Source organism: Homalodisca vitripennis, chromosome 4 (assembly GCF_021130785.1).
Source record: "Homalodisca vitripennis isolate AUS2020 chromosome 4, UT_GWSS_2.1, whole genome shotgun sequence".
Lineage (NCBI taxonomy): Eukaryota > Metazoa > Arthropoda > Insecta > Hemiptera > Cicadellidae > Homalodisca > Homalodisca vitripennis.
Genome location: NC_060210.1, coordinates 118,205,238 through 118,229,873, shown reverse-complemented (window position 1 = coordinate 118,229,873; position 24,636 = coordinate 118,205,238). Strand labels below are relative to the sequence as shown.

Genomic DNA, 24,636 nt, shown 5'->3' with positions numbered 1-24,636 from the left:
CCACAGAATATGCTAGGGACAGTCAGTTCTATTCAAAATGTTCATTGGAACACTTCTCCTCTGCCTTCTTCTCTCTTCAGGTACTAGTTGTTGGACACAATTTCTGTCTAAGAAATTAAATGAAAAACAATAAACTTTTAGCAGACTTAGGTATAATATATAACATATATAAACAAAACATATATATTCCTTCTAAAATATTTATTTATTTGAGAGACCAATAATAATTTTTATGCATTAATTAATTCTTGAATGCATGCTGGGCTGCTACTTTATAAATTGTTGAATATTTGGTAATAATAATGTTTTGAGAGATTTAGCGGTTATAGAATAAATTACAGTAAAAGAAAACTATTAAAATTATATTTTATTACTAACAAAAAATTTATACTTCGAAAGTTATGTAAGAAATTACTAGATAGATGGAAATGAACACTTTTATTAGCTTGTTACATATAAATGAAAATGTATTCAATTTTAACTATGATGAGATTAAATTGAAGGATTTTTTTGGTGTTCCAAGTGATAGCAATTACTTAGTTTTGTCTGTTCAAAAATAAGTAACAATCTACTTATCAATTACTATTTGTTACTTAAAACTAAGTAATAGGTAAATGGTTTAGTAATTATACTTATTTGTTAGTAATATGGTTTGCTGAATGAGGATTAGGTATCACAAAAAGAATGTTTTAATATTTTATATGTTGGCAACAAGTTCATTTATTTGTTAGGATATGAACAAAGTTAAAGTAATGACTAAGTGTTTAATATTGTTATTTATCAAACACATTAAATTTTATAATATTTTGTGACTTATTTGAGATTAAGTTTCTATGTTAGCAATTTCCAGAAACCTTTGCATTATTTTATAGAAATTTTTGGAGTTTGTTTTATACTAGCAGTTACCCATGGCTTCACATGCAATTTCATTTTGGAAATCAAGGACACCATGATAGTCACTGGAATATATTCCAATCTCTCAATCCATTTTGGGTTTAAGTTTAATGATGGGGCCCTGAAGTAGGAAAATGAAACTTATTTATGTACTTAAATTTCTTGAATTTTTCTCCAATACTTCATATTTTATTGAAATGCTCCAACAATTAAACTATTTTAGGCCAGTAAAAACTAAAAAAAGAAATCCTAAGTCGAAGTTCTTAATCTTCTTACCCACTTTTACAATGTAATAAATAATGTAAATTTACTGTAGTTGATTAAATCTATATATATAAAAGAAAGTCGTGTTAGTTTACACTATTTATAAGTCAAGAACGGCTGATCCGATTTGGCTGAAAATTGGTAGGGAGGTAGCTAAGAACTGGGAGAAAGACATAGGATACTTTTTATCCCGTTCCCGATTCAGGATTCCGCCCCACTGGTCTCTAAAAGTTACGGAAATACCCGTAAGAAATGCATTGCAGCAAACATATGTTGTTAAGTGAAAGAGCCTGTTCAAATTTAATCAGCTGTTCTTTGTAAACATATATAATGCGACAAACAAATATGTTTATATAATTTAATTACGATTTTAAATTTCTTTACATTTATAGTTTGAAAGCATAAAGTAAGCTTAAGAGAATCAGCAAATTTTGTTTCAATAAAATAAAAACCATACGCAATTTCGTTTAACATCTGGAGCTCATAATCATTAGACTGTAATAATATGTACCTAATATATGCCTATTTTCGTTTCAAAATTACATTGAGCGCCATCATTTATTACATCGTATGTGTGCAAATGAATTTGACTTTTGACTCCTGTCCACGCTGGGCTAATATAGTTCAATTGTATACAAAAATCATAGAATATTAGAGAAAAATTCCAGTTATTTCACAAGTGCATATTGAGACTGTTTTAAAATTTAAATCTTAAATAGTTCATGAGCTTGGAGTATCCTTCAGTGACTATTTATCTCAGAATGGTAATAAGGACGTTCAAAAGAAATATGCCTCCTATGTCCCAATTTTTCTGCAGGAAATCGCGTGCGAAGCCGTGGGTATCTGGTTGTAATTGGTATTTTATTGAAAATCAAGAGTTTTCGTTATAAAATACTACGAATGTATTGACGAACTAGTTGTTACCCCCGCGGCTAATCGCGCATAATTGCTTTTTACTAAGTAATATAAGGACCTTTCTAAAGATTGTGTGCGAAGCCGCGGTAACAGCTAGTTCCTAATAAAAACAAATCAAAACAAAGAAAAGCTTCTACATGTAACATGATATTTGTAAAGTATCCATAAATATAATGGATAATAAGAGTATTAAGGGGGTTTTCAAGACCAGTTGAGCATAGTCCGGAGAGATTTTCAAAATAGGAATAGGCCTGTATGTCAACCAAGGAACCTTAAGAATGTCTATGTAAAATTTCAGTACAATTAATCCAGTAGTGTTTAAGTGATTGAGTTGCAAACACACATACAGACTTTATTAGATCTTTATATAGTATGGTATGGATATTTATAGCAGGTAGTGGTATTTGTCATCAAATTAAATTTAGTTGCTGTCCTGTTGATTTGAAATTATAAATGTAAATTAATAATCTATTTAATTGTTAAAGAATTTAAAATGATATTTAATAAAATAATGATAGTATTTTATAGCATACACTTTTTATTAAGTACATAATGCATTTACTATTTCCAATAAATTATTAATAGGTATTAATTAATTTTTGTTTTTCTATATAAATTAAAACCCTCCTGAAAATTATGTTTGCAATTATTAATGTCTTCAAATTTTGAATTGTATTTCAATATGTGTGATCAGTATGTGTATCATATATCTTTATCCTATCTATTTCCTCTCTTGGTTTACTCTTATCGTTTTTCCTGAAATTTATCTTAAATACTTCCTACAAGTAAAATCAAGGCGGTTGATGATTGATATTGAAACTTAAATATTTGCATGTTAAAAAATACTGTAATGTTCATGTTTTTTCCTTGAATATTGATTGATATAATTATTTAACACCAAAAGGTTACATGTAAATTCTCAATTTTTAAACATCCTGTGTAGGATACTACAGTTTCAAAATTCATGCTTAGTTGTTAAATCCTGCAAGTGAAAGTACAAAAACGTTTAAGAACCAGCTGTATTTAAACAACCTTGAGTCTTATCCAAAAAGAGTAATGATAAACCTCGAACTCTGTTAGACCCTTAGACAAAGAATCACGGCAGATTTCTCAGTTTAAAGGTGTGGTTAGTATACATCCAAATCCTTTTAAGATTTCTTTTAAAGTGTGTACTTTTTGAATATTCAAACGAGAAACTGCAATAAAGTTAAAGATGTTTTTCTGAATAACCATTAAAATATTTAAAAAAACCAAAAGAGATTGAATGCATATTAATTAATCTTTAAAATGAGACATCTCCAATAACTTTTTGACTAAAAATAAGAGCATTAAAGGATTCGAGGTTAAACATTGTTCTTATGGGGCTAAAATCATGATGGCCAGCTGGTACTGCTAGCTCTTCACCTTCACTGTGACATGAGATATGGACCAATGTTAGGACATGCAGAATAGTAGTAAGTGCATCTGTTGCAGTCAATATGTTGAGCATTTTTAGTGCTTGTTAGATTTAACAATGGAAGGATGAATTATGTAACTACCATACAAAAGACTGCAGGTGTTCTTTAAAAATCTAAGGATTGATTTAGATATGTAACTTTTATTGCTCCTAAAAATACCTCTTGTTACGAAATTGTGTATGCTATATTAATATTAGCAGTTATAATGAAACAATTGGCCTACCTTTGGGGAATGTAGCTTTGAAAGAAGAGGTGTACAATTAATATTGATACGGAGTAAAAGTCTTCTCTACAAAATGTTTCCAAGAGATTTGATATGTTTTCAAAATATAACTCTGTGTACTCACTATAACTGATCTAGGTCAGTCCAAGACTCTGCCTCCTGGAACGTTTTTTCTGCCTCTGGATGCCAGAGGTGCTCATACCCTCTACTGGAGACTGGACTACGATGATCGGACCGTCTCCATGGAGCTACACTCCCAAGTCCCTACAGGATCTTGGTTGGCTCTTGGCTTCTCCGATTACGGGGACATTGCCAGCGCTGATCTATGCTTCTTTTGGACTGACTGGCGGGGGCACACTCATCTGGAGGTAAAGGACTTGTAGGTTGCAGTGCTGTGGGGTTTATTAAAGTTATAAAGTAAATACCAGTAATTACTGAGTAGTACAATAAAGGTGTACCAGGTCACAATAAATAAAAATTCCGTAGAGTTCTTTGATTCCTAAATTAGAGAGGCTATACTGAAAAGCTTTGCTTGCTAGTACAAAAATGGAAATAAGTTATTCTTTAAAACTGGTTAGTATAACTACAACTAAACGTCAAATGTTAAGAAATAAATGGAGACTCAACATTTACAAGGTGTTTCAAGAGGAGCCAAAAACTATATGCAAGCAATGGTCTATCTCTTTTTGTTTCCTGTCTCTCTATTTGTGTGATTTAATTAAAACATTCTATTTTTTAAACTAATCATCCAACTTTAACCGAAATTTTGTAAACTCTTTGTGTTAATAGTTTCTATCAAAAAAAGTTTGGTCGAATTGCCAAGTGAAATTTAAAAATTAAAGTCATTTAAAATATTTATACTAAAATATCTAAAAAGTACTAATTTTAAAAGAAACAGACACAAATAACTTTTTGTAGAATTTATTAATAAATGAAATTACATTGTGCTTGTTGAAATTAGATAACGAACAACTGACTCACTGCAAGTTTAGTCTGACAATGCATGTCTGATCTCAAGTTTCTTCACAATGGCAACAGTTCAACAATAGAACAAATAACTGTGAGTGTCTTAATTTATTTACAGTGTTCCATCATTTTACTGTTATCTGACTACCTTAAGTGTCCCTACAGTGATGATAAGTAGAGGAACAGATAAGGAGTCAATATCAGTGCAAAAAGGCTTTGTTCACAACCATTCCCAGTGAGGAGGGTTTGTTCTTGATTACCAAAGAATTCAGCATGTCTCAAGTAAAGATAGATGCTAAATGCTAATAGAAGTAAAGATAGTACTATATTATCGTATGGTATAAATCTATGGGGGAACAGCTGTGGGGTTCAGAGAGTTTTGATATGGCAAAAAATGGCACTAAGGGTTATCAAAAATACTGGTAGTAGAGAACACTGTCGTCCTATTTTTAAAGAATATAAAATAATGACTGTTATAAACATGTATATTTTCTCTGCTCTAGTCAATGTTAGGGAAAATATTGATAATTACCAGCTAAGACAGGACATACACAATTATAATACGAGATCTAATTATAAGCTAGAATTACCATTTGTAAGGCTCAAGAAAGCCCAGGTCAGCCATTATTGCATGAACATTGCACTTTTTAATAAACTGCCAAAGGAATGTTGGTACCTTGAACTAAATAAATTTAAATTATTACTCAAGGGTTGGTTGGCAGAAAATCCATTTTATAATATTGAGGAGTACATGACATGTGACACGAACGCTTTAGCAGGATCAATTTTACAAACTTGATAATAACTGTTAATTTATTTTATGTAATATTTTATAATGTCTGTGTTATATGTGCTATTTATTTTTGTGTGTATCTATATGTTTATTTATGATAATGAACAATCTTGTTTGTAGATAATAACAAAATGTAACTGACGATGCCTATTGTAATCACTGTATTACTTAATGGAAAATAAACGATCTTGTATCTTGTATCTTGTATCTTGTATCTTGAGATAGCCAGGCTGAAAGTCCCCATGAAGGTTCACTTCTCTGTAGTTTATTCCTGAAAGTTCCATGAGGGTTACTTCCCGCTAGTTTATACCTAAAAGAAACAGGATTTTTTGGACATTTGCTATTGTTCAGTGATACAAAAAAAATCATAAATACTAAGTTTCAAGATCTGCAATCTGATTTCTTTCTCAGGTGAAAAACGAACATAAAATATCTACAATCTTGTGTAACTACAAGTTATGTGTTAGATTAGTTATTCACCTGAAAAAGAGATCAGATTGCAGATCTTGAAACATATTGATGTTGATTTTGTGTATCACTAAACAATAGCAAATGTCCGGGAAAATCCTGTTTCCTTCACAATCCTTCCATCATCAAAAACAAACTTCAAACATAGTTTATATATGTCAACAGAACATAGACTGGATAGAACAATAAAAAATATTGTCACTTATATCTGGGCAATTATATTTACAGAGTAAAATATACATGAGTCGTATGAAACATATTTTTTCTAAAATTTTTATTGCACTCTGTTGTTTATTAGGGAAATTAAAAATTGAAAACTGTGAATGACTTCGATCTATATAAACTGCAAACATAATGTTGTGTGTGATACAGGACACTTGGACAACAGAAGATGGGAAGCTCTACCGTGACGCACAGCAAGATTGTCACAACTGGGGCTGGCAGAGGGAGGGGGATGTCATCAAACTCGTGTTCTCCAAGAAATTTGACACTTGCGATGACTACGACTATGTTATTGAGGCACGTTATACATTTTCTTTTGTTCTACATAAATTGTTATTATTAATAAAAGTGGTGGTGACTATTCATGTTCACCCCCATGTGAGGATTCAGTCAGAATATTTACACATACTTTTGAGTAACAGTGGGGCTGAATGTGAATAAAATGGTATTAGTGAATTGATTCCAACGTAACCAACTCACACGAATGTAGTGTAATGGTGCAGTAAAGCAAATACTTTTCAATATCCGCTTTTATAGTCGAGCCAGCTGCCTTTTGGTATTTTTATAGCAGATCGTGACTCTGTTAAAAGCAATAATTATAACTGGCATCAACGTGTTTCAGTTTTTAAATACATAATTATATTTTTTTATAATAATTATATTCTATTTGTAATATTACCATCTCAATTTATATATTGATGTATTATGAATTTAAATTTATATAAATTTATTGCATTTTAATTTTAAATTGGTTTAAAATTTAAATCAAATAACAGTTTTTAAATGATTATTAATTTCGTATTTTTAAAAGTTTTTATAACTTATATTTATAAACAAATAGTTTTAGAAAGAGTCTAATTTGTAACACAGTCGTAGAAAGACAAAAATTAGGTTTACTCAAAGTTAATTAATTTGTAAATAAATAAATAAAAATATATATTCAGAGACCACAATTCTTGCCATATTCTTATTTATAATTTGTTCAGCTGTGCTTCCTACCAAATGTTTTATATATATATATATATATATATATATATATATATATATATATATATATATATATATATATATATATATATAAAACAATATGTAAATTTCAATAAACATTGAATCACAAAAAGTACTTGCTCCGCCTTGACTCAAACCCGGATTTGTCACTTGCCGGGTGAATGTGCTACCATTACACCACAGAGCCCTTATTTTTTATAATTAAAATTTCCAAAAAACATTTTTTTTAGCACAAATAAGTGGTTTAAACAAAAATGTATGCTGATTTCCTGTTATATCCTAGTAAACTATATCTAACCCTTAACCTAATTACAAAATTTCAAAAGCCTACTTTATATAGAAGTCCAGTTATGATTTTTTTCACTAAACGTGACGCGGGCACAGTTTTTGTAATTTGCATGGACGTTGTATGTAATGTTACACTATATTCACAAATCAATATTTGACACTATACAAATCGGTACTTTGGGATTATACCAACCACACCAGTATGAAGAACACAAAAATATAAATTTATAGATATATTATAAACAAACATTGTAGAACGAAAAAACAACTCTTTAATTACAAAATTACAAACTTGCAAAGATTATCAATTGTTAATGAGGTCAGATTCGCTTAAACTTTTTTCAATGAACTTAGAACGTTATAAAACAATGTATTTGAGTAACAGAACTAACATTCCATCAATCAACAAGCATTTCCAGGTATTGTGATCGGTATTGTGGTCGCTGTTATCTTATCTTTCTCGAGAATCCCGATTACGGCAGGCCGCGCGGCATCACATGATTATTTAAGTTTTTTGCATGGTACATAATTGCCTTTCCATTACAATTAAATTTATATTTCTTATCAGCCCCTCTAGAATTATATTTACTGATAGATACTATCTCGAGGGATGTTTTTCTTTCGTTGACATCAGCGCGAGCTTCGGAAGCTCCTTTGGCCGGAGGCACTCGCATTTTGGGTGGCGGAGTTTGATCAAGAATAATAACAAGTTTTGTGTGTTTTTTTTCAATAAAGAGTTTAGTTTTTGTTTGGTAATGTTTGTTTTTGTTGAATTTTTGTGTTTGGAGAAATGTAGGGGTAAAATACGAAAGTACAACAAAGCGAACGGGCGGCGAGACTCTGCAATCACGTTATCTACTACACCGCTCGACTTTGACCTCTGTCTGAGGATGGGGAGGGGTTTGCGATAAGACAATTCCTGTTTTATACTGACGAAATATTGTTCTACGCTAATCTAGTAATCAGTAGAAGCTAAATGTCAACTGTCTGAGGATGGGGAGGGGTTTGCGATAAGACAATTCCTGTTTTATATCGACGAAATATTGTTCTACGCTAATCTATTAATCAGTTGAAGCTAAATGTCAACTGTCTGAGGATGGGGAGGGGTTTGCGATAAGACAATTCCTGTTTTATATCGACGAAATATTGTTCTACGCTAATCTATTAATCAGTTGAAGCTAAATGTCAAATAACGATTCATGTCTGGGTGTGGTCGGTATAATCCCAAAGTACCAATGAATCTAATAAAAGGGGCATAGTAAAAATGCCCTAACAACAAAATTAATGAGAGAATTACAAACGTAAACAACGCATAGCAACACGAACGTAACCTCAATCTCGACCAAACAATTCAACAGCTGCGAAGCTCAAATACGACCAAACAAACAGTCCATAAAGGAATTAACTACTTTGTGGTTGCAAAGCAACTAATCGACTATCGATTAGTAAAAATTTCGCGGCAATCAGATGAACTATAAGAAAATTACAGGCGAAAAACGTGACGTACCTATATTACGGCCGTTGGCGATTTTCAGTTGAGTAGCCGACGGCCGTAATACCGGTACGTTGGCATGCAAAGGGTTAAATTTTTTTTCTTAATTTTTAACTTTTTTATAAGTTTAAAGTACATTTATGCAACTAAAATTTACCAACAGAACAAGGGCATTTCATAAGCAAAATAATGGTAAAAAAATCATCAATATCTGTTAAAAAATAAAAAAGTTATGATACATTTAGTGAAAGCTTGCAAAACTGCTGAAAATGCCCTTGGCGTTTCTGGGTAGTACTTTTGGAAAATGGGCTGGCATGCAAAGGGTTAAATTATTTTGTATTTGGTTATATCTGTCACATATGTGTTTAAATAACCAAATAACATATGATGGGAAGACCAAATACCTGTCAAACGTCTTTTACATTGAATTTTGTGATTCAATGTTTATTGAAATTAAATTCGCCTATTGTCATTTATACAAATTTAATTAATGTAAATAAAAGTTGTTTGACAGGTATACAAATTTTGCAAATATTTGCAATATACAATTCTTTTATGCTATACACAGAAACAACTATTAAGACTATGTTAACATTTGCATATACTTCCTTTAAATATTATATTTATTAATGATATACTGTACTGCAGTATATCAGTAAAAATACTGCAGCAGTCCAAAAAAAATGGACAAATACAACTCTTTCACACATGAGACATCACATCCACTGTGTGGACATGAGAGATTGTCAAAATTCCATGAAGAAATAAGATGACCTTATAAGCTGTTAATATTGACAGTCATAAAAATATTATGGAATTCCAAAAATTGCAGTGAATTGCCTTGGGTCCCATCTCTTGCGTGTTAACTGATGATAGGTTTAGAATACAGTATTTACAAATTGTTTAGTAAATTTTAAAAAGGTAAAAGACTTAGATTTGAGAAATAAACATAAGTAAGAGTCCTTTTAGGACTAAGTGAAGTGTCTGAGACAACCGTCAATAAAAAAGTTTAAAAAATGTGAATAAAAAGGTTACAATAAAAAATTTAATTAAAAAATAGATTTTCTGACTAATACCCATATAAGTATTGGTTTTATAAATAATGTAATTTATAATTTGTTTATGTTTTAACATACTCTTACCGTTGTGCAGGAAGGCACAACACATGTGGTGTGGGCAACCGGTCCAGGTCCACTGTTCCAACTGAAGAGACTTGACATGACCTTGACAGATCACGGCTTCCAGCGGACCCAGCTACTGAAGAACCTGGCTTCGGTGGTCCAGATGGCCTCGGACGTGTGGAGCCTCACCGTGACCGAGGACAACAACCAAGTGCCAGGTGGTGATACTACTTACTGGTGCAAGGTGGTGAGGCTGGACGAACGTCTCTCCAGAAAGCACCACATCGTCAAGGTGTGACTCCATTTGTCATTATGATGTCTGCTCAATTTTGTATACAAAATCAAATTTCTAAAAAAATGTTCACTCCAGCACTACCAGGTGTCACAAGAGAGCCCCCCTCCAGCCCCAGTAGCTTTTGAACAGAAATACATCAACTAATATAAATATGAGGTTATTAAATGGTAGTTACATAACAAAATATATTAACCACCAATTCCTCATTTAGGGTTGGGACTTGAAGTTTTTATAAATCTCAAAAACACCATGAGTTTTATTCTATTAATAACTCCGCTCATGGATATTGGTTAATATATATTGTGTTCAACAGTAAATAAGGTGGGAGGGGGTGTAAGACTTTCGAGACACATGGTATATATTGAATGATTTACACACAGTCATGATACAATCTTAGTGTAGATTTCCATAAGGTATTAACTATAGACATCGTGTCATTGTGTTCATGAAGATGGGGAATCTTGAACATTTTATGTGCTGTTTTATTTTTCAATGATAATATCCAAAACCCAAAATTTTTTATGAAATGTATTATAATAATAAATATGTTTTGTCCATAGTACTTTTACATCTTCAGATATGGTCAGTATTTAAAGTTTAAGAGCAATAAAATATATGCAAGAACATAAATAAGAGTCCTTTTAGGACTAAGTGCAGTGTCTGAAACTCAACCCTCCATAAAAAAGTTTTAAAATGTGTATAAAAAGGTTACAATGACAAATTATCCATTTAAAAATCGATTTTCTGACCAGTACTCATATAACTATTGATTTTATAAAATGTAAGAATAATATCCTATTGGTAGTGTAAGAGTAATATAATCATGTAAAATTATGTTTAGTCAAAAACTCCATTTTGAGCATTAGTAGTAGTAGTACAGTATAATTATTATGGGGAAAGTAGGTGTTTGAAGTTTTACAAAACAGTTTAATAAGTTTTTTTAATGTTTGTACATATAACTCAAGTAGTTCAGACTCATTACGCCTAGAAGTATTGCCCTCTGTTCTGACACAACATTCTGAGACATTTCTGCAAGCGTTGGATGATATTTCTCAAATTGCATTTCATGCTTCACTTGCTGTATGCCTTTCAAGCAATATTATAAAAGAGTTTTTGTCAAGTAACTTAATTTACCCTTTTTTCATTTTAGTTTGTAATTTCTGAAACAAGGCTTGGATTCTTTTAAACACTTTGAGGCTTGTTGGTGATTCTCCACATAATAATCACCCTCTTGGTGCTTAGGACTGTGCACATTAGCTGCACAAGGGTTTTGAAATAACACTTTATTCAAAACGTAGGTGCGAAAAATTATACTTTTGTTCTCACCAATTGACATGAAAGATTAATACTAGATAATAATTAATTACTCTTTTTGTTACACTGTGTATAGTGTAGGTCTTATGGTGATAAAATAAACTATAGTAACCTTTAAATATCAGTTATATGTCCATAACACAAAATCAAAATTGTATCATTGTCTTATTAGTACATCAATGTGTATATATGAACATTAAAATTGTTCCTCACTAGTTACTTCTAGAAATCTAAATTACATTTTTATATTTTCAAATAAAATTTCAGATTTTCATATCTTGAAACCTATTGAAAATTAAATATATTTTGTTTTTAAATGGAAATAAAGAATAATACAGTACATAGTTACTAAACTAAAATTCTGGAATGTTAAACAAATTTGAATTAGCAATCAGTATTTTCAGATATATAGTCACTTTTTCTATAGTGGACTCTATATGTATCTACTTTTAAGCATTAAAACTAATGAAGCGGGATGACTACTGATTTTTGAGGCACAATAAATTTAACCTTAATTTGTTTCTTCTATATCTGATAAGCCTATCATGTGTTTTTTATCAATTAAGTTTTAATTCCAATGGTAACCATCCTTAAGAGATTCTATCATGCCTTCATAATTTGAGCCAGTGCGCCACACAAGACAATGCACCACATGGATTTGTTCCACTGCGAGAATCCTGCAGATGAAGAATTGCTCCACTGTGAGGATCCTGCAGATGAGGAATTTTTCCTGTATTGAGGTCCTTGTGACATCAAGGACAGACCAGAGTACACCAAGGTCTTGTATCTCAAATGGTAATTATTCTTGAGGGTTTCTATCATACTGTCTGTCATAGTTTGAGCCAGTGATCACACAAGGCAACGAGCCACTGGTTCACCACATGGAATTGTTCCACTGCGAGGGTCCTGCTGATAAGGAGTTTCCGCTGTACCGGGGCCCTTGTGACAGCGAGGACAGACCAGAGGACATCAAGGTCTGCAAGAAGGTGCTGGCTGCGTGGGCCATGGGAGCTACACCCTTCTACTTTCCTCAGGTGATGGTCCTCCAGTTATTAAATTGGTGACAAAAATTGAATTGTAACTTGATATGTCAATCTGGGACATTGGTTGAAGGCAATGTAAGATAGCTAATGCTGTTGTCTAATTTAACATTTTACAGTGGAATGAACAAATAAAAATCAATAGCAAAGTAGGTTGATACAAGACTGACTGAACATATTCTTTGAACTTTCTTGTATTTGAGTATTGTTCATGTTTGATCCAGCAATGGTCACAAGCTAAGGTACAATATGTGACTGGATCTTTGTCACACAACATGTGTGTTGATTTGAGAAGGTCAAGGGAAGTCATCTACACATGAAAATATCTAAATTGGTTTTATACTGAAATTAGTATAAAGTATGTTTATCTTCAGATATCTTTAAATCCACCTCTCATCAGTAAGATTCACTTCATCATCATTCACTCTCAAATCTCTTTTTTTAGGGTTCCACAAGGTTTTCTTCTCAATCTTTGCCTTTTTTCCTCTTTATAAATAATCTTCCAGATATTACGAGAAATAAAGATGTCTTAATGTTTGCTGACAATGTTAAAACTTTTCTCTTTTCCTTCTTAAGAGGAGGATTGTGTAGAAATTCAAATTAATTTTAATAATTTGAACAACTGGGGTTTGCAAAATATAAGAAACTGTATATGTACTATTCTTGGTAAAATGAAGTGAACTATCATGATGTATGAAGTGCACCTTATATGACATCATAAGATGACATATGGCATCTTATTGACACCGTCATTGAATCCTGAATGACATCATAGCATCTGTAGAATAGCAAACAAAATGTTTGTCTTCGTAATATAAAACACTTAGTAAATTTAGCTACTATGAAGACATTTTACTAAACTTTAGTATCTCAGATTCTTGAATGTGGCTCTCCAGCTTGGAACTCGTATCAGAGGTATCTGTGTGATGAATTTAATACCATTTTATTCGGTCGTTGGGTGTTAAGATTGGTTTGCTATACCAGTTCCAATTGAGAATTTATTTCATGAGCTGAGTCTGCAATCCCTTAAAATGTGCAGGTGTATGGCTGACCTTGTCTTTCTCCACAAACTTGTAAATAATGAAGTGTATTGCTCTGGCATACTTCACTTGATAGTCTTTTCTCCTCCCCACACTGTTTCCCTCCCCAGACAATTCACTTACCTACAAAGTATAGTAAGCATTCTGAGCATCCTTGACTCTAGGGCAGGATACGGAATACATGGACCTGGAGTTGACATGGCTGTGCCCCTAGGAAGACATGCCAAGGTTTTTCAGGCGGAGGTCATGGCAATAGACTCATGTTCCAGAAGACTCATACAAATGAGGACAAAAGGATTATCATACCTAATACTTTCTGATAGTCAGGCTGCACTGAAGGCACTTGATACCTGTTCGTTTGATTCGAAAGCGGTCTGGGAATGCAGGAATGCTCTAGCAGAGCTGGCAATGAATAACAGAGTAACACTCGGTTGGGTCATGAAGGTATTCATGGGAATGAAAAAGTGGACATCCTCGCCAAAAAGGGAGCGGAATCCACATTGGTGGGGCCTGAGCCAGGTTGTGGGATAGCCTTCTCCATCATTAAAGCTCTGGTCAAAGATTGGGAAAAGAGGACAAGACACAATAATTGGAGTAGAGCCTCAGGATTAAGACTATCCAAATTGTTTATCTCTCCTTACGTTAAAGGGTGGACAGCACCCTTAACCATTCTGGGCTCTCCTAGACCAGAATAAGGAGGATATAAGATTGATATTAGGAATGTTGACAGGACATGGCCCTCTGAGGAAGCACCTTATGAAGGTAGGCCTTAGTCAGAGTAACGAATGTAGACTCTGTGGAGAGGAGGAAGATGCATAGTATACATGCATAGACCATAAACAAACCATTATCTCTCTAAGGTCTGAGGGTAGAGGAAAATGAATATTTTGAAAATTTCCCCAACTTTTGAAGTGAAGTTATTTATAATTTCCATAACTTAAAATGTTTTACTTTTGGTATTAATTTTCACTAATAATACAATGTTTATCATCCTTTACAGGTGTGTTCAAAGGAGTAAATTTGTTAAACATTGGGTCTCACTATTTTCCCCAATATATTTTCCTGAAGCACTGTACTAATCCCTTTTACCTTGCAGGAAGCTGGGCTACCTGTGGGGGGTGAGGGATACAACCTGTACGCCATGTTGGAGGTGCATTACAATAATCCTGAGCTCAGAGAAGGTTAGACATTACTTTAAGTAAATTAGTTGTCAAATCACTAAGCTATAATGGTATGAGTAATGCTGTACAGAATTAAGAGTAGATTTAAAATACAATAATTCACAGAAATTATTAATACTACAGCTGTAAACTTTGTTGACGCAAAAACTAATTATCGTCTTTACACATCATTTAAGAGCCAGCTGTAGTAAAATTACCTTGAGTTTACCCCATAAAAACAAAGTTTAGTTTCAAACATCATTACACCTTTATTTTTGGTTTTAGAATAATGGGAGATGTCTCATTTTAAAGATATGCATAATATGCATCCAACGGATTTGAGTTTCTCTTGTAATGTGTATGAGTTTTAAATATTTAAACTATGAAATGCAAAAAAGTTGAGCCTTCTTTCTGAATACCCAATAAAAAAATTGAAAAAGCATAAAGCGTTTGGATCCATATTAATGATATATTTAAAATAAGATTTATCCCATAATTTTACAAACTCAAAATAAGGGTGTGAATGCGTTTTAAGTTTAACATTGTTCTTATGGTACTGAAATCAAGATGGCCATCATTACTGATGGCTCTTAAGATACAGGGAAATTAATATGCTATTATCACAATTAATATGATTTGATATGAATATTGAATTTAGCTCCATTTCATCTTCTGCTTAGTGAAGCGTCTGGAATCTGACATTGTCAGAGACTTGACTCCTAGCATCTGGAGTCAACGTCTGTTTAAAGGGATCCAAAAAGTCTGTGAAAAAGATGTTTAAAACAAACTATGCACCGTTTTGACATCAGAGACACATAGTCTACAAAGAAGGTCTGTCTGGTCTATCCAGCAATCCACTGCAAACTAAAGGTGTTCTTGTTCTCTCATCAGGTGCTCAATTGAGTGCACTCATTGCTCTGACAGTGCTAGATTTCAGACGCTGCCCTAAGTGGAACGTAAATGGAGCTAAATACCTTTTTCGTTTTAAATCAACCCTTCCTTTCGTAGCTACATAAATATGACTTTTTGCTGTGGAGGTTATTTAGCTGTACACTTCAAAAACATTTTATGAGCCTTTTCAGCAACAGCTGTATTAGCTATATAAAACTCCTGTTAATTACATTTTTTGTATGAAACAACTTAGAAAATTGTAATGGTGGCAGTATCGTAGAGGCTGATTAAGATTATTGTGTTTATGGAATCCAGGAAATTTTGTGTTTATTCAAACAGTAATTTTGTAAAACTCCCTGAATTCATGAAAATATAGGGCAAAGGCTTGATTAGTCCCATAACAATGGTAAAACGTGGTAATATATATATTACAAACCTTGTTTTTCTTTAGAATCAGACCTCCTTCCAGGCTAATAAAGCTTGTTGTTAGGTTCGAAAAATGAAATCTTCATCTGAATGGTACATAACTGGTTTAATTTTCCATTTTAGGTAATCTTATTGTTACACTACGTTGTCTTAGATTCCTGGTAGATACTGATTATAAAAAATTTTGACGAAGAATAGGCCATCTCTTAGGGCTATTCATCCCATACCATACAGTAAATAGATTTGTATGAAGAGTTTTATTAACAAAGAAGTACAAGAGCCAATGTAGTATGAGTGAGGTGGATAGTACTGCAATAAGTTGTCTGATCTAGATTGGTTAAAACTGTGCTACCTTTAAATCAAGTTCAAATCAAAGTAAAGTTAAATCAATATTAATCAAAGTTTGATGTCTTAGGCTTTTGGAACTTCTATTAGGTGTATGTTACATGACAGGACATAAAAGCGTAAAAAATATTGTAATGAAATCCCAGGATGATGTGTAATTCCTCCAGATGCTCTTTACCAATTTTACTACAGAGAACATTCAACACAGAATCTCTCTGAAACACAGTTAACAGTGACATCCTATGGCTATAACTAGAAACTACCAATTACTGAATTTAGTACAACTCTAGCGAATTGTGTTTTTTAGTCCTAATACTAACTTGAGATTTCAAGTTAGTATTAGATTTCTTGTTTGGGACTGTTGAACAACCTCACGCTTCACTTGGCTCTTTCAACAGTAGCACAACAGTTGACTAAACAGTTGTAAAGTATATTATAGGAAAATACCAGAGTCATTTACTTTGCAGTAAATAAAACTATACAGATTGTCTTTGCAGGCAGAATTGTTTACTATACAAAGTAGGGTTTTATTTTGTGGGATCATGTGGAATAGTGGCAGTGGCGTAACTAAGTGGGAATGAAGGGGTTAGAACCCCCCCTTCCCAAAAGCCATAAAATTTTGAAAACTACCAGCAATTTTTAACAGAAATTAAACTTGTTTTAAATACAGCAGTGGAATGTTATATTTTGAAACAGGCCTATCTAAATTAATTAATCACGTTAGAGTTTGGTATGCTCTTCAATAAGATTCATTTCCCCCAAAGCCATGTCCTAGTTGTGCCACTGTATAGGGGAAGGGAATGAAACATAAAGAGTAGAGGGTGATGAAAAGTTAAACGTGATTTCATAAATAATAGGAATCTAGAGTATCACTGCTTTAATATTTGCAACAATATGTTAGAGACCTTTGTAAGTCTTAGTAGATTCCCAGGAGGGTTCACTTCTAGCTTGTTTATACCTTCCAGTTGAACCCACACTTGGTAGAGCAAAAACCAATTTGTCACTTGAAATTGGGCAATCTTATGGATGTCCAGGAGCGGCACATCACTAACCAAAAATGTCAAGATTCTGGGGTGCAAGGGTAATTTGATAGGTCTAGTTTACTGTTTACTTTTTCCTAAGAGTCCATGGTTCTTACCAGTCTAGACATAAGGGTGTGCCACTCCCTGTCTGCTTTGACTGGAGAGACTGGTTCAGAGCTGGCTTCTCCTTCTTCCTAGGGGACATGACTTGTGATTATTTCCCTAAACTTTTCCTTATGAATTTCGGCAGGAGGCGGCTCCTCCTCCTAACCTTACCCATCCAAAATATCCTGTCACTCTGGAAGCAGGACAAAGGTCCTTATAAGACTAAGACAAATTGGAGCTGTGCTTAGTTACAAGCATTATAAATAAACAGCGAATTAAGCAATAAAAGCCACAAGTATCCTGAATTATAGTAATAAAACAACCTAGTGATCTGCATACAGTAAACGCAAGGTTAACAATGACTATCTCTTATTGTAGACTGGATCGACAGCTCTGGGCTGCGAGTGTACGTGAGCCCAACCCTCCGCCAACACGATGCTGGAGTTATAGAGTTGGGCTTGGAGTATATAGACAAGATGGCGATACCTCCAGGACAGCCTCATTTCCCACTCAGTGGCTATTGCATCTCAGAGTGCACGGGGGTGGTGAGTGTGGAGCTAATGCGAAAAGGAAAAGGATAAAAATGGTGTAGTAATTCTAATAATTGTGTGAACAAACCCTTTTATTTTTACAGAACTAGAACCATTTCAGGAAAGGCAAACCCTCAAAACTCGCTGTACTTTAGTTTATTTAAACTGTTGCTCACTTTTTTAACGTAAGTTACTCTCACTGTACTCTGAAGCAAGTTAAAACAAATGTAAATTGACTAATAACTACTGATTGGTGACTGACTTAAGGCAAGCAAACTATTATTGAATAAAATGAAATAGTCTATTAATCAATTACATAAACTGATTGTACATATTCATCCTTTTAAATAAACCGATTCCTATTCAAAGGGTTTAATTGATTAAAAATTAATTTTGAGCATAAGATGAGTGTCACACTGCAAATAAGATTGTAATCAGGATAGGGGCCATACTCTTGCCAAAATTTTGAAAAACAAATTTTTTATAAACAAATCTTAATAATTAATCTTATAATTAATCTTTTGTATTGAAAGGAATAAAATAAAATGGTTAAAACCATAAAAAAATAATAATGTAACTAATGTAATTAATGAATTAAACTTGAGTATTAGTAAATTTATTTCTAAACTTTTTACCTTTTTTTGTATCGAAATGCAAAATAACCTTTTATAATAAAGATAATGGTAGACTATAATCAAGGTGGCACCTCCAAAATTCAATACTGGATCCGTTCTTGATTGTAATAAAGTTATTATTGTTATTCCCATACAAAATATAACGGATCAAAACTTTCTTAAATTTCTAAAATACATGACATTTGCTTTACAATTAAAATACTATTTTAAACACATTATTTACTAAATGTATTTTTTTTAATCTCAAAAAAGTCTTGTTCATTCAAATGTCCTTGTCATGTATTATGTCAAATGTAAATTTAATATTTGAATATTAATAAAACAGACTGGGTAAAACGTAACACTTTTTAGTTCCAGAATGTAAAACCTCCAATTTATTTTCACTACTAATGTTTGTTACATCCCCAGAGTATTCCTCCAGAGGGTATCACAGTGTTTGGGTCCCAGCTGCACACGCACCTGACTGGCATTCGGGTGATGACTCGGCACATTCGGGATGGTCGGGAGCTTCCAGAACTTAACCGGGATAACCACTATAGCACTCACTTTCAAGAGATTCGACTGCTGAAGCGAGCTGTCAAAGTTCTTCCTGTAAGTTACTGTATATCTGTGTTTATAAACGTGTAAGAAATTTAAACACCTTTCCTGTCCAGCATGCTGAATGCGTGTCACCCCTGTATGGCAAAAGATTAACAAAAACTAATAATAATACTAAATGAGGAGTGAAAGAGAAAGGGAGATATTGAAATTGCTAAATAGGCACGATTTTTGTAGAATGCTCCCTAGGATCCATTTTAGGGAGCATATAAGTACCTTCTTGCAGCAAGCCATGCAACTACTTTTGAAGCATACAGCATTGCCTGGAACATGGAGTGTCTTTTGTGCAATTAAGTGCAAGTAGCAAGATGCATGGAAACTCAGAAAAATGAAAACATTTCTGGACGATCAAAATATGACTAGTAACAAAATTAAAAATATGTTCAAGGGTGATGCTCTGATTACGACTTGCTTGTACAACACAACCGGTCGCCCCAACATAACGCTGGGAGGGTTTGCCATCACTGATGAGATGTGTGTCAACTACATCTACTACTACCCCAAGACTTCTCTGGAGGTGTGTAAGAGTGCCATCAGTGACCAGAGTCTGCAAACATACTTTCGACAAGTCCATGAGTAAGTAAGCAGTACGGTATGTACAATATGATGGGATGTGTTATATACTCCATAATATGTTCTGCAAATATTTTAAGAGCAATAATATTCTACTTTTTACTTTGTATTATCATTTTAAATTGATATTTTAACAATATTATTCCAAAGCATTTTAGTCAATAATTTTACAAATTGTAGACCAATAACAATAATGGCAAATTTTCCAAAATTTGAGTACTCACTGAAATATGAATTCCAATAAATTTTAAATACATGGTATCACATGGTAGGCATCAATCTTTCAACAGTAGATTTATATAAAATACTAGCTGTTTCCCGCGGCTTCGCACGCTTTTTCGTAAGTTTTGCCCGCGTATGAGCATTTCTGGTTGAAGTAAATTATATTTCCAACCCCGATGTAGATTTTACCTTGATGTCACGATCAAGAAAATATGTCAAAAATGTATTGTACATGCATAATGTATTTTATTACAAAGTGGTCTACCACTCAACCTTTAAGTTCAACCAAAAATTTAGTTTAGACAATTATACATCATAACTTAGCGCCTTCAAATAGTGTTTCACTGTTTAATATACGTATCTATCTCGTAATTGCAGGTTATAATGTGCAGGCGCTTTGAAAACTTTTCTTCATTTTATTCGTTTATATTCACGACATAAGCGAATAATTCAGATAATAACTATCCTATCTTCTAAGTTAGACTAAATTACGGATACATGTGAAATTTGATTGAAATTGGTTCAGTCGTTTTGGAGTTTATTGGCAACATACATCGTGACTCAAGATTTTTATATATATAAGATTTATTTATCACAAAAAAATTATGACCATTTTTTTAATAGCTTCACCTGCAACTCTATCATTAATCTCAAGGCCATATAAGAAATATTGATGATAGACTCACAATATTTATTGATCACGTAAATACCAACCATATCTCATCAATGTGGCATTGAAAACACATTAGCTTCGCCAGCCACACACCCAATTACACAGTCACATTAATTCAATTTGAGCTTGTGAATTCTCTAAAAGGAAATGAAATCTAATCACACAGTATCTTGAAACTGTACACTGGTTGAGCATTTGTTTGATGTTAAGTACATCAAAAGAAATGAGGTTTACGTCAAAAGAAACAGTTTAGCACTGCAGGCAGGTAATGGGGTGGGGGGAGGTGGTAAGAAGGAGCGGTGTCTTCTATTATCCTATATTTTATTTGCTCATATTATACACTAGTTGTGTGTGTACCACAAGCTTGCTTTCTTTGTCATATTTCACTTATTATTGTATTTAGTATTTGTTTGAGACTGATAAGACTTTTTTTAACAGGATATTTTTTATTTTTACTGTATATCATTGGTGTTAATTGCTATTTTCAGCTTTAATCCAAATGTCACTACTGTGTTGATATATTAGTTTCAAAATGTATAGAAGTTGTATTTTATTGCTTGAACTTATTCCTTTAGAAAGTTGAAGATAAACAAAGAGGAACAGACAGCACACAGAAAAACTTTTTGAAACCTATTATGGAAACTACCTGCAATAAATGAAAATACACAGTATAGTAACAAAAGTGTAGTGCATAAATTATTTTGGAACTGTTCTCCAAATATTCAGTAAGGTATATGATGGTAATATAAACATATTTCCCTACGGTTACTTTTCCTTTCTGAACTCCTGTTGATAGTTTATAATTTACTAGCCATAATATTCTTGGAAATGTTACCATAGTAAATGTTTAGGTATGTGATGGCTAGATTGAAAATGGTGAACATTTAATACAAGTTCTTGTATAATGAGGAAATTTTGAAAAATTCTGCTTGTTTGAAAAACATGGTTAACATCTTCACTTGGCTCTATACTGAGTGGATCTTGATGACTCATGGTCAGAGACCAATAACAGAAGTATCAATCATATGTTGAAAATTGAAGCCTGGTGGTGATATCAATAAATGTGTAATTATAGTTACTAATACCAATTGATAGCACACATTTTACCTTATCAATAATAATTTTACTCTTAATAGTACAACAACTAACAGTAATGATTATTACAATGAGAAGTCTTGTAGGTACTATACAATACTGACACAAAATTAATTTCTTATACATTTAACAGAGTTTGTTTCTGAGAGCAGCATCCTTAATTATTTTAGATCTCATGTCCCTTTTTGAATTCTTCAAGATGATATCTTAATCTGGGGTTTTATAGTAAGGTGGTTTGTCCACCGATCTCAAGGATGAATTAAAATGGGAGGCTAATGTGTGAACTTAGTCCCTTCCTGTCAGTTCTTTCCTCATGTATTTACTTTCCCTTTTATAAGTTTCTTTCTTTTTATGTTTCTAGTAATGTAATAGATTTGGTGACTACTATTGTTTCTATATGAAATAAAATTATATTACAATATTTTAATACCGCTCAATAACCTTACACCTCTTTTTTGTTCTTCTTAGATAAATTTGTCATCACAGAAAATATACATAGTCATAATAAATGTGGAAAAAGCAAAATTTACATCCTAATACATAGTTTACAAAGAATGCCAAATCACACAAACTGTATGGTATTTACATTTTTTCGATAAATTGCCACTATCTGCCAAAACTGTGCCTAAAAATATGCGTAGGACTAGAATGTACAGCTGGTTGCTTAAAACTCCATTTTACTCTATAAAAGAATTCTTGGACTGTGAGATTACTGTTCATTTTAATTAGGCTAATATAGTTTTACTGTTAATTCGAATTAGGCTTGTATAGTTTTATATATTTTAATTTTGACATTTATGGACAAAATCTATTTCAATGGTTAATAAAGACTATTTGACCTCTGTTCTGTATGTAAAAATGCAATTGAAATCTCTAGATGAATTTCTAATCTTGAAAAATAAAAATTCAGAGACATGTATTTTAGTGGTTAAAAATGGATAAAAGTGAATGTTTAAAATGGTTTTTAGATGGGAGAGGCAACCAACATCGCCTCATATGGGGATCTCAGACAACTACAGAGCTATAGACTGGAACCCTGTGAGAGCTAGTGTTCTGCATGAGTTGTATCTGCAGTCCCCCATCTACATGCAGTGTAACCAGAGCAGTGGAGAGAGGTTCCCTGGGGACTGGACGAGTGTTCCGGTCACGCCAGTCCTGTACCCGCTTCCTCCCTCCCCCCGGATATGTGACTAACAGCACAAGACCTAATAGGACATATGCATGTTGAAATGAAGGATACTCATCATTCCAAAAGAGAGCAATTCATATCCTGCTTTTAAGTTTAACTAATAGTAAGAAAACAATATTACCATAAGTTTCTGTTTATTGAAAATGAACTGAAATTGAGCATGAAATGATCATGATAAAAATAAAGGCAATGATAATAACAAATCCTCATTGTACTTTTATCATTCTCATTCCCAACAAAATTCATGTTATTTCCATTGCTATTCATTATGAGCTTTAAGATCATACAAAAATACAGATCTAGGGATCTACTGATCTAGGTTAGAACCGGGTCTTTTACAGTTACGTTGTTGATCACTAAAGCGCTAAGCTCTTTGTTCTATTTTTCCAGGAGGATTCACTTCTGGCTGGTTTATACCTTCCAGTTGAATATATACACAGGAACAAACTGATTTGTCACTTAAATCTGGGCAACCCATTTGGATGTCTAGGAACGACACATATTAAATGCAAATGTCAAGATGTTTGGATGTAAGAGTAGGTCAATAGGCCTGGTCTACTGAGGGGCATTACTATTGAAGTTTGTGGGGCTCCCCAAGTGTTAAAACAGCTGCTAACCTGAGCATAAGGGTTTACTACCCCTACTCGCTTTGACTGGAGGGGATGGTACAGAGATGACATGACTCAACCTTCTTCTAAGGTGACATGATGGAGATATAGTGTCCAATTCCACCACATGAAGGTCCTTTTCAGACTAAGTAAATGAGAGGTTTCTCAGCTTCTCACCCTAAGAGAACAAAAAAGAGTTTAATTGCTGGAAATTGCGGGTCCAAAACACTGTAGTTTGTAATATTACATTAAGAATTTATAATACAAGGTTTGGCAATTTATTTTATTCAGAGTCAGAACAGCATAGTTTGAAAAAATGTTTATACATAATTTGATTTGGTTATAAAGCAAATAATCTTGTTAACATATTACATTTATGTTACACATAATAATAAAATGTGTACAAATCATAATTACACATTATGATAAATAATTTTGTAGCAGTGTCAACAATGTACAATAAAATCATAATTTAGTAGGTGAAATCATTTCATAAAAATGTAAGAAACATGGTTCTATTAACTGTTGGAATACAAAATACAGAATTTGAATTGAATAGAAGAAATTCATTGTTTGTAGAAATATAGCAATTTTTCAAAATCTCAGAATGAATTGGATATAGACTCTTTTCATCATCATGTAGGATAATGTCTGATAGATCAGACACTGGTCCTCATAGGATTGAGTTAACTCAAAACATTTCACATATTGTTTAAAACACCTGAAATCATATCATGAGATGAATTATGTGTATAATGATTTGGG

At 32.9% G+C, this 24,636-nt stretch overlaps 1 protein-coding gene across 1 annotated transcript; it reads left to right on the top strand.

The window, feature by feature from the left end:
• On the top strand, window positions 1–23,466 carry LOC124360002 (dopamine beta-hydroxylase). The gene is made up of 10 exons (XM_046813227.1): window positions 1–80; window positions 3,892–4,121; window positions 6,353–6,499; window positions 10,143–10,403; window positions 12,557–12,754; window positions 14,897–14,981; window positions 18,128–18,294; window positions 19,323–19,505; window positions 19,900–20,087; window positions 23,043–23,466. Exons 1-10 carry the CDS (start codon window positions 38–40, stop codon window positions 23,266–23,268), a joined length of 1,728 nt encoding a protein of 575 aa, XP_046669183.1. The 5' UTR covers window positions 1–37; the 3' UTR covers window positions 23,269–23,466.
• Window positions 23,467–24,636: the final 1,170 nt, after the last annotated feature.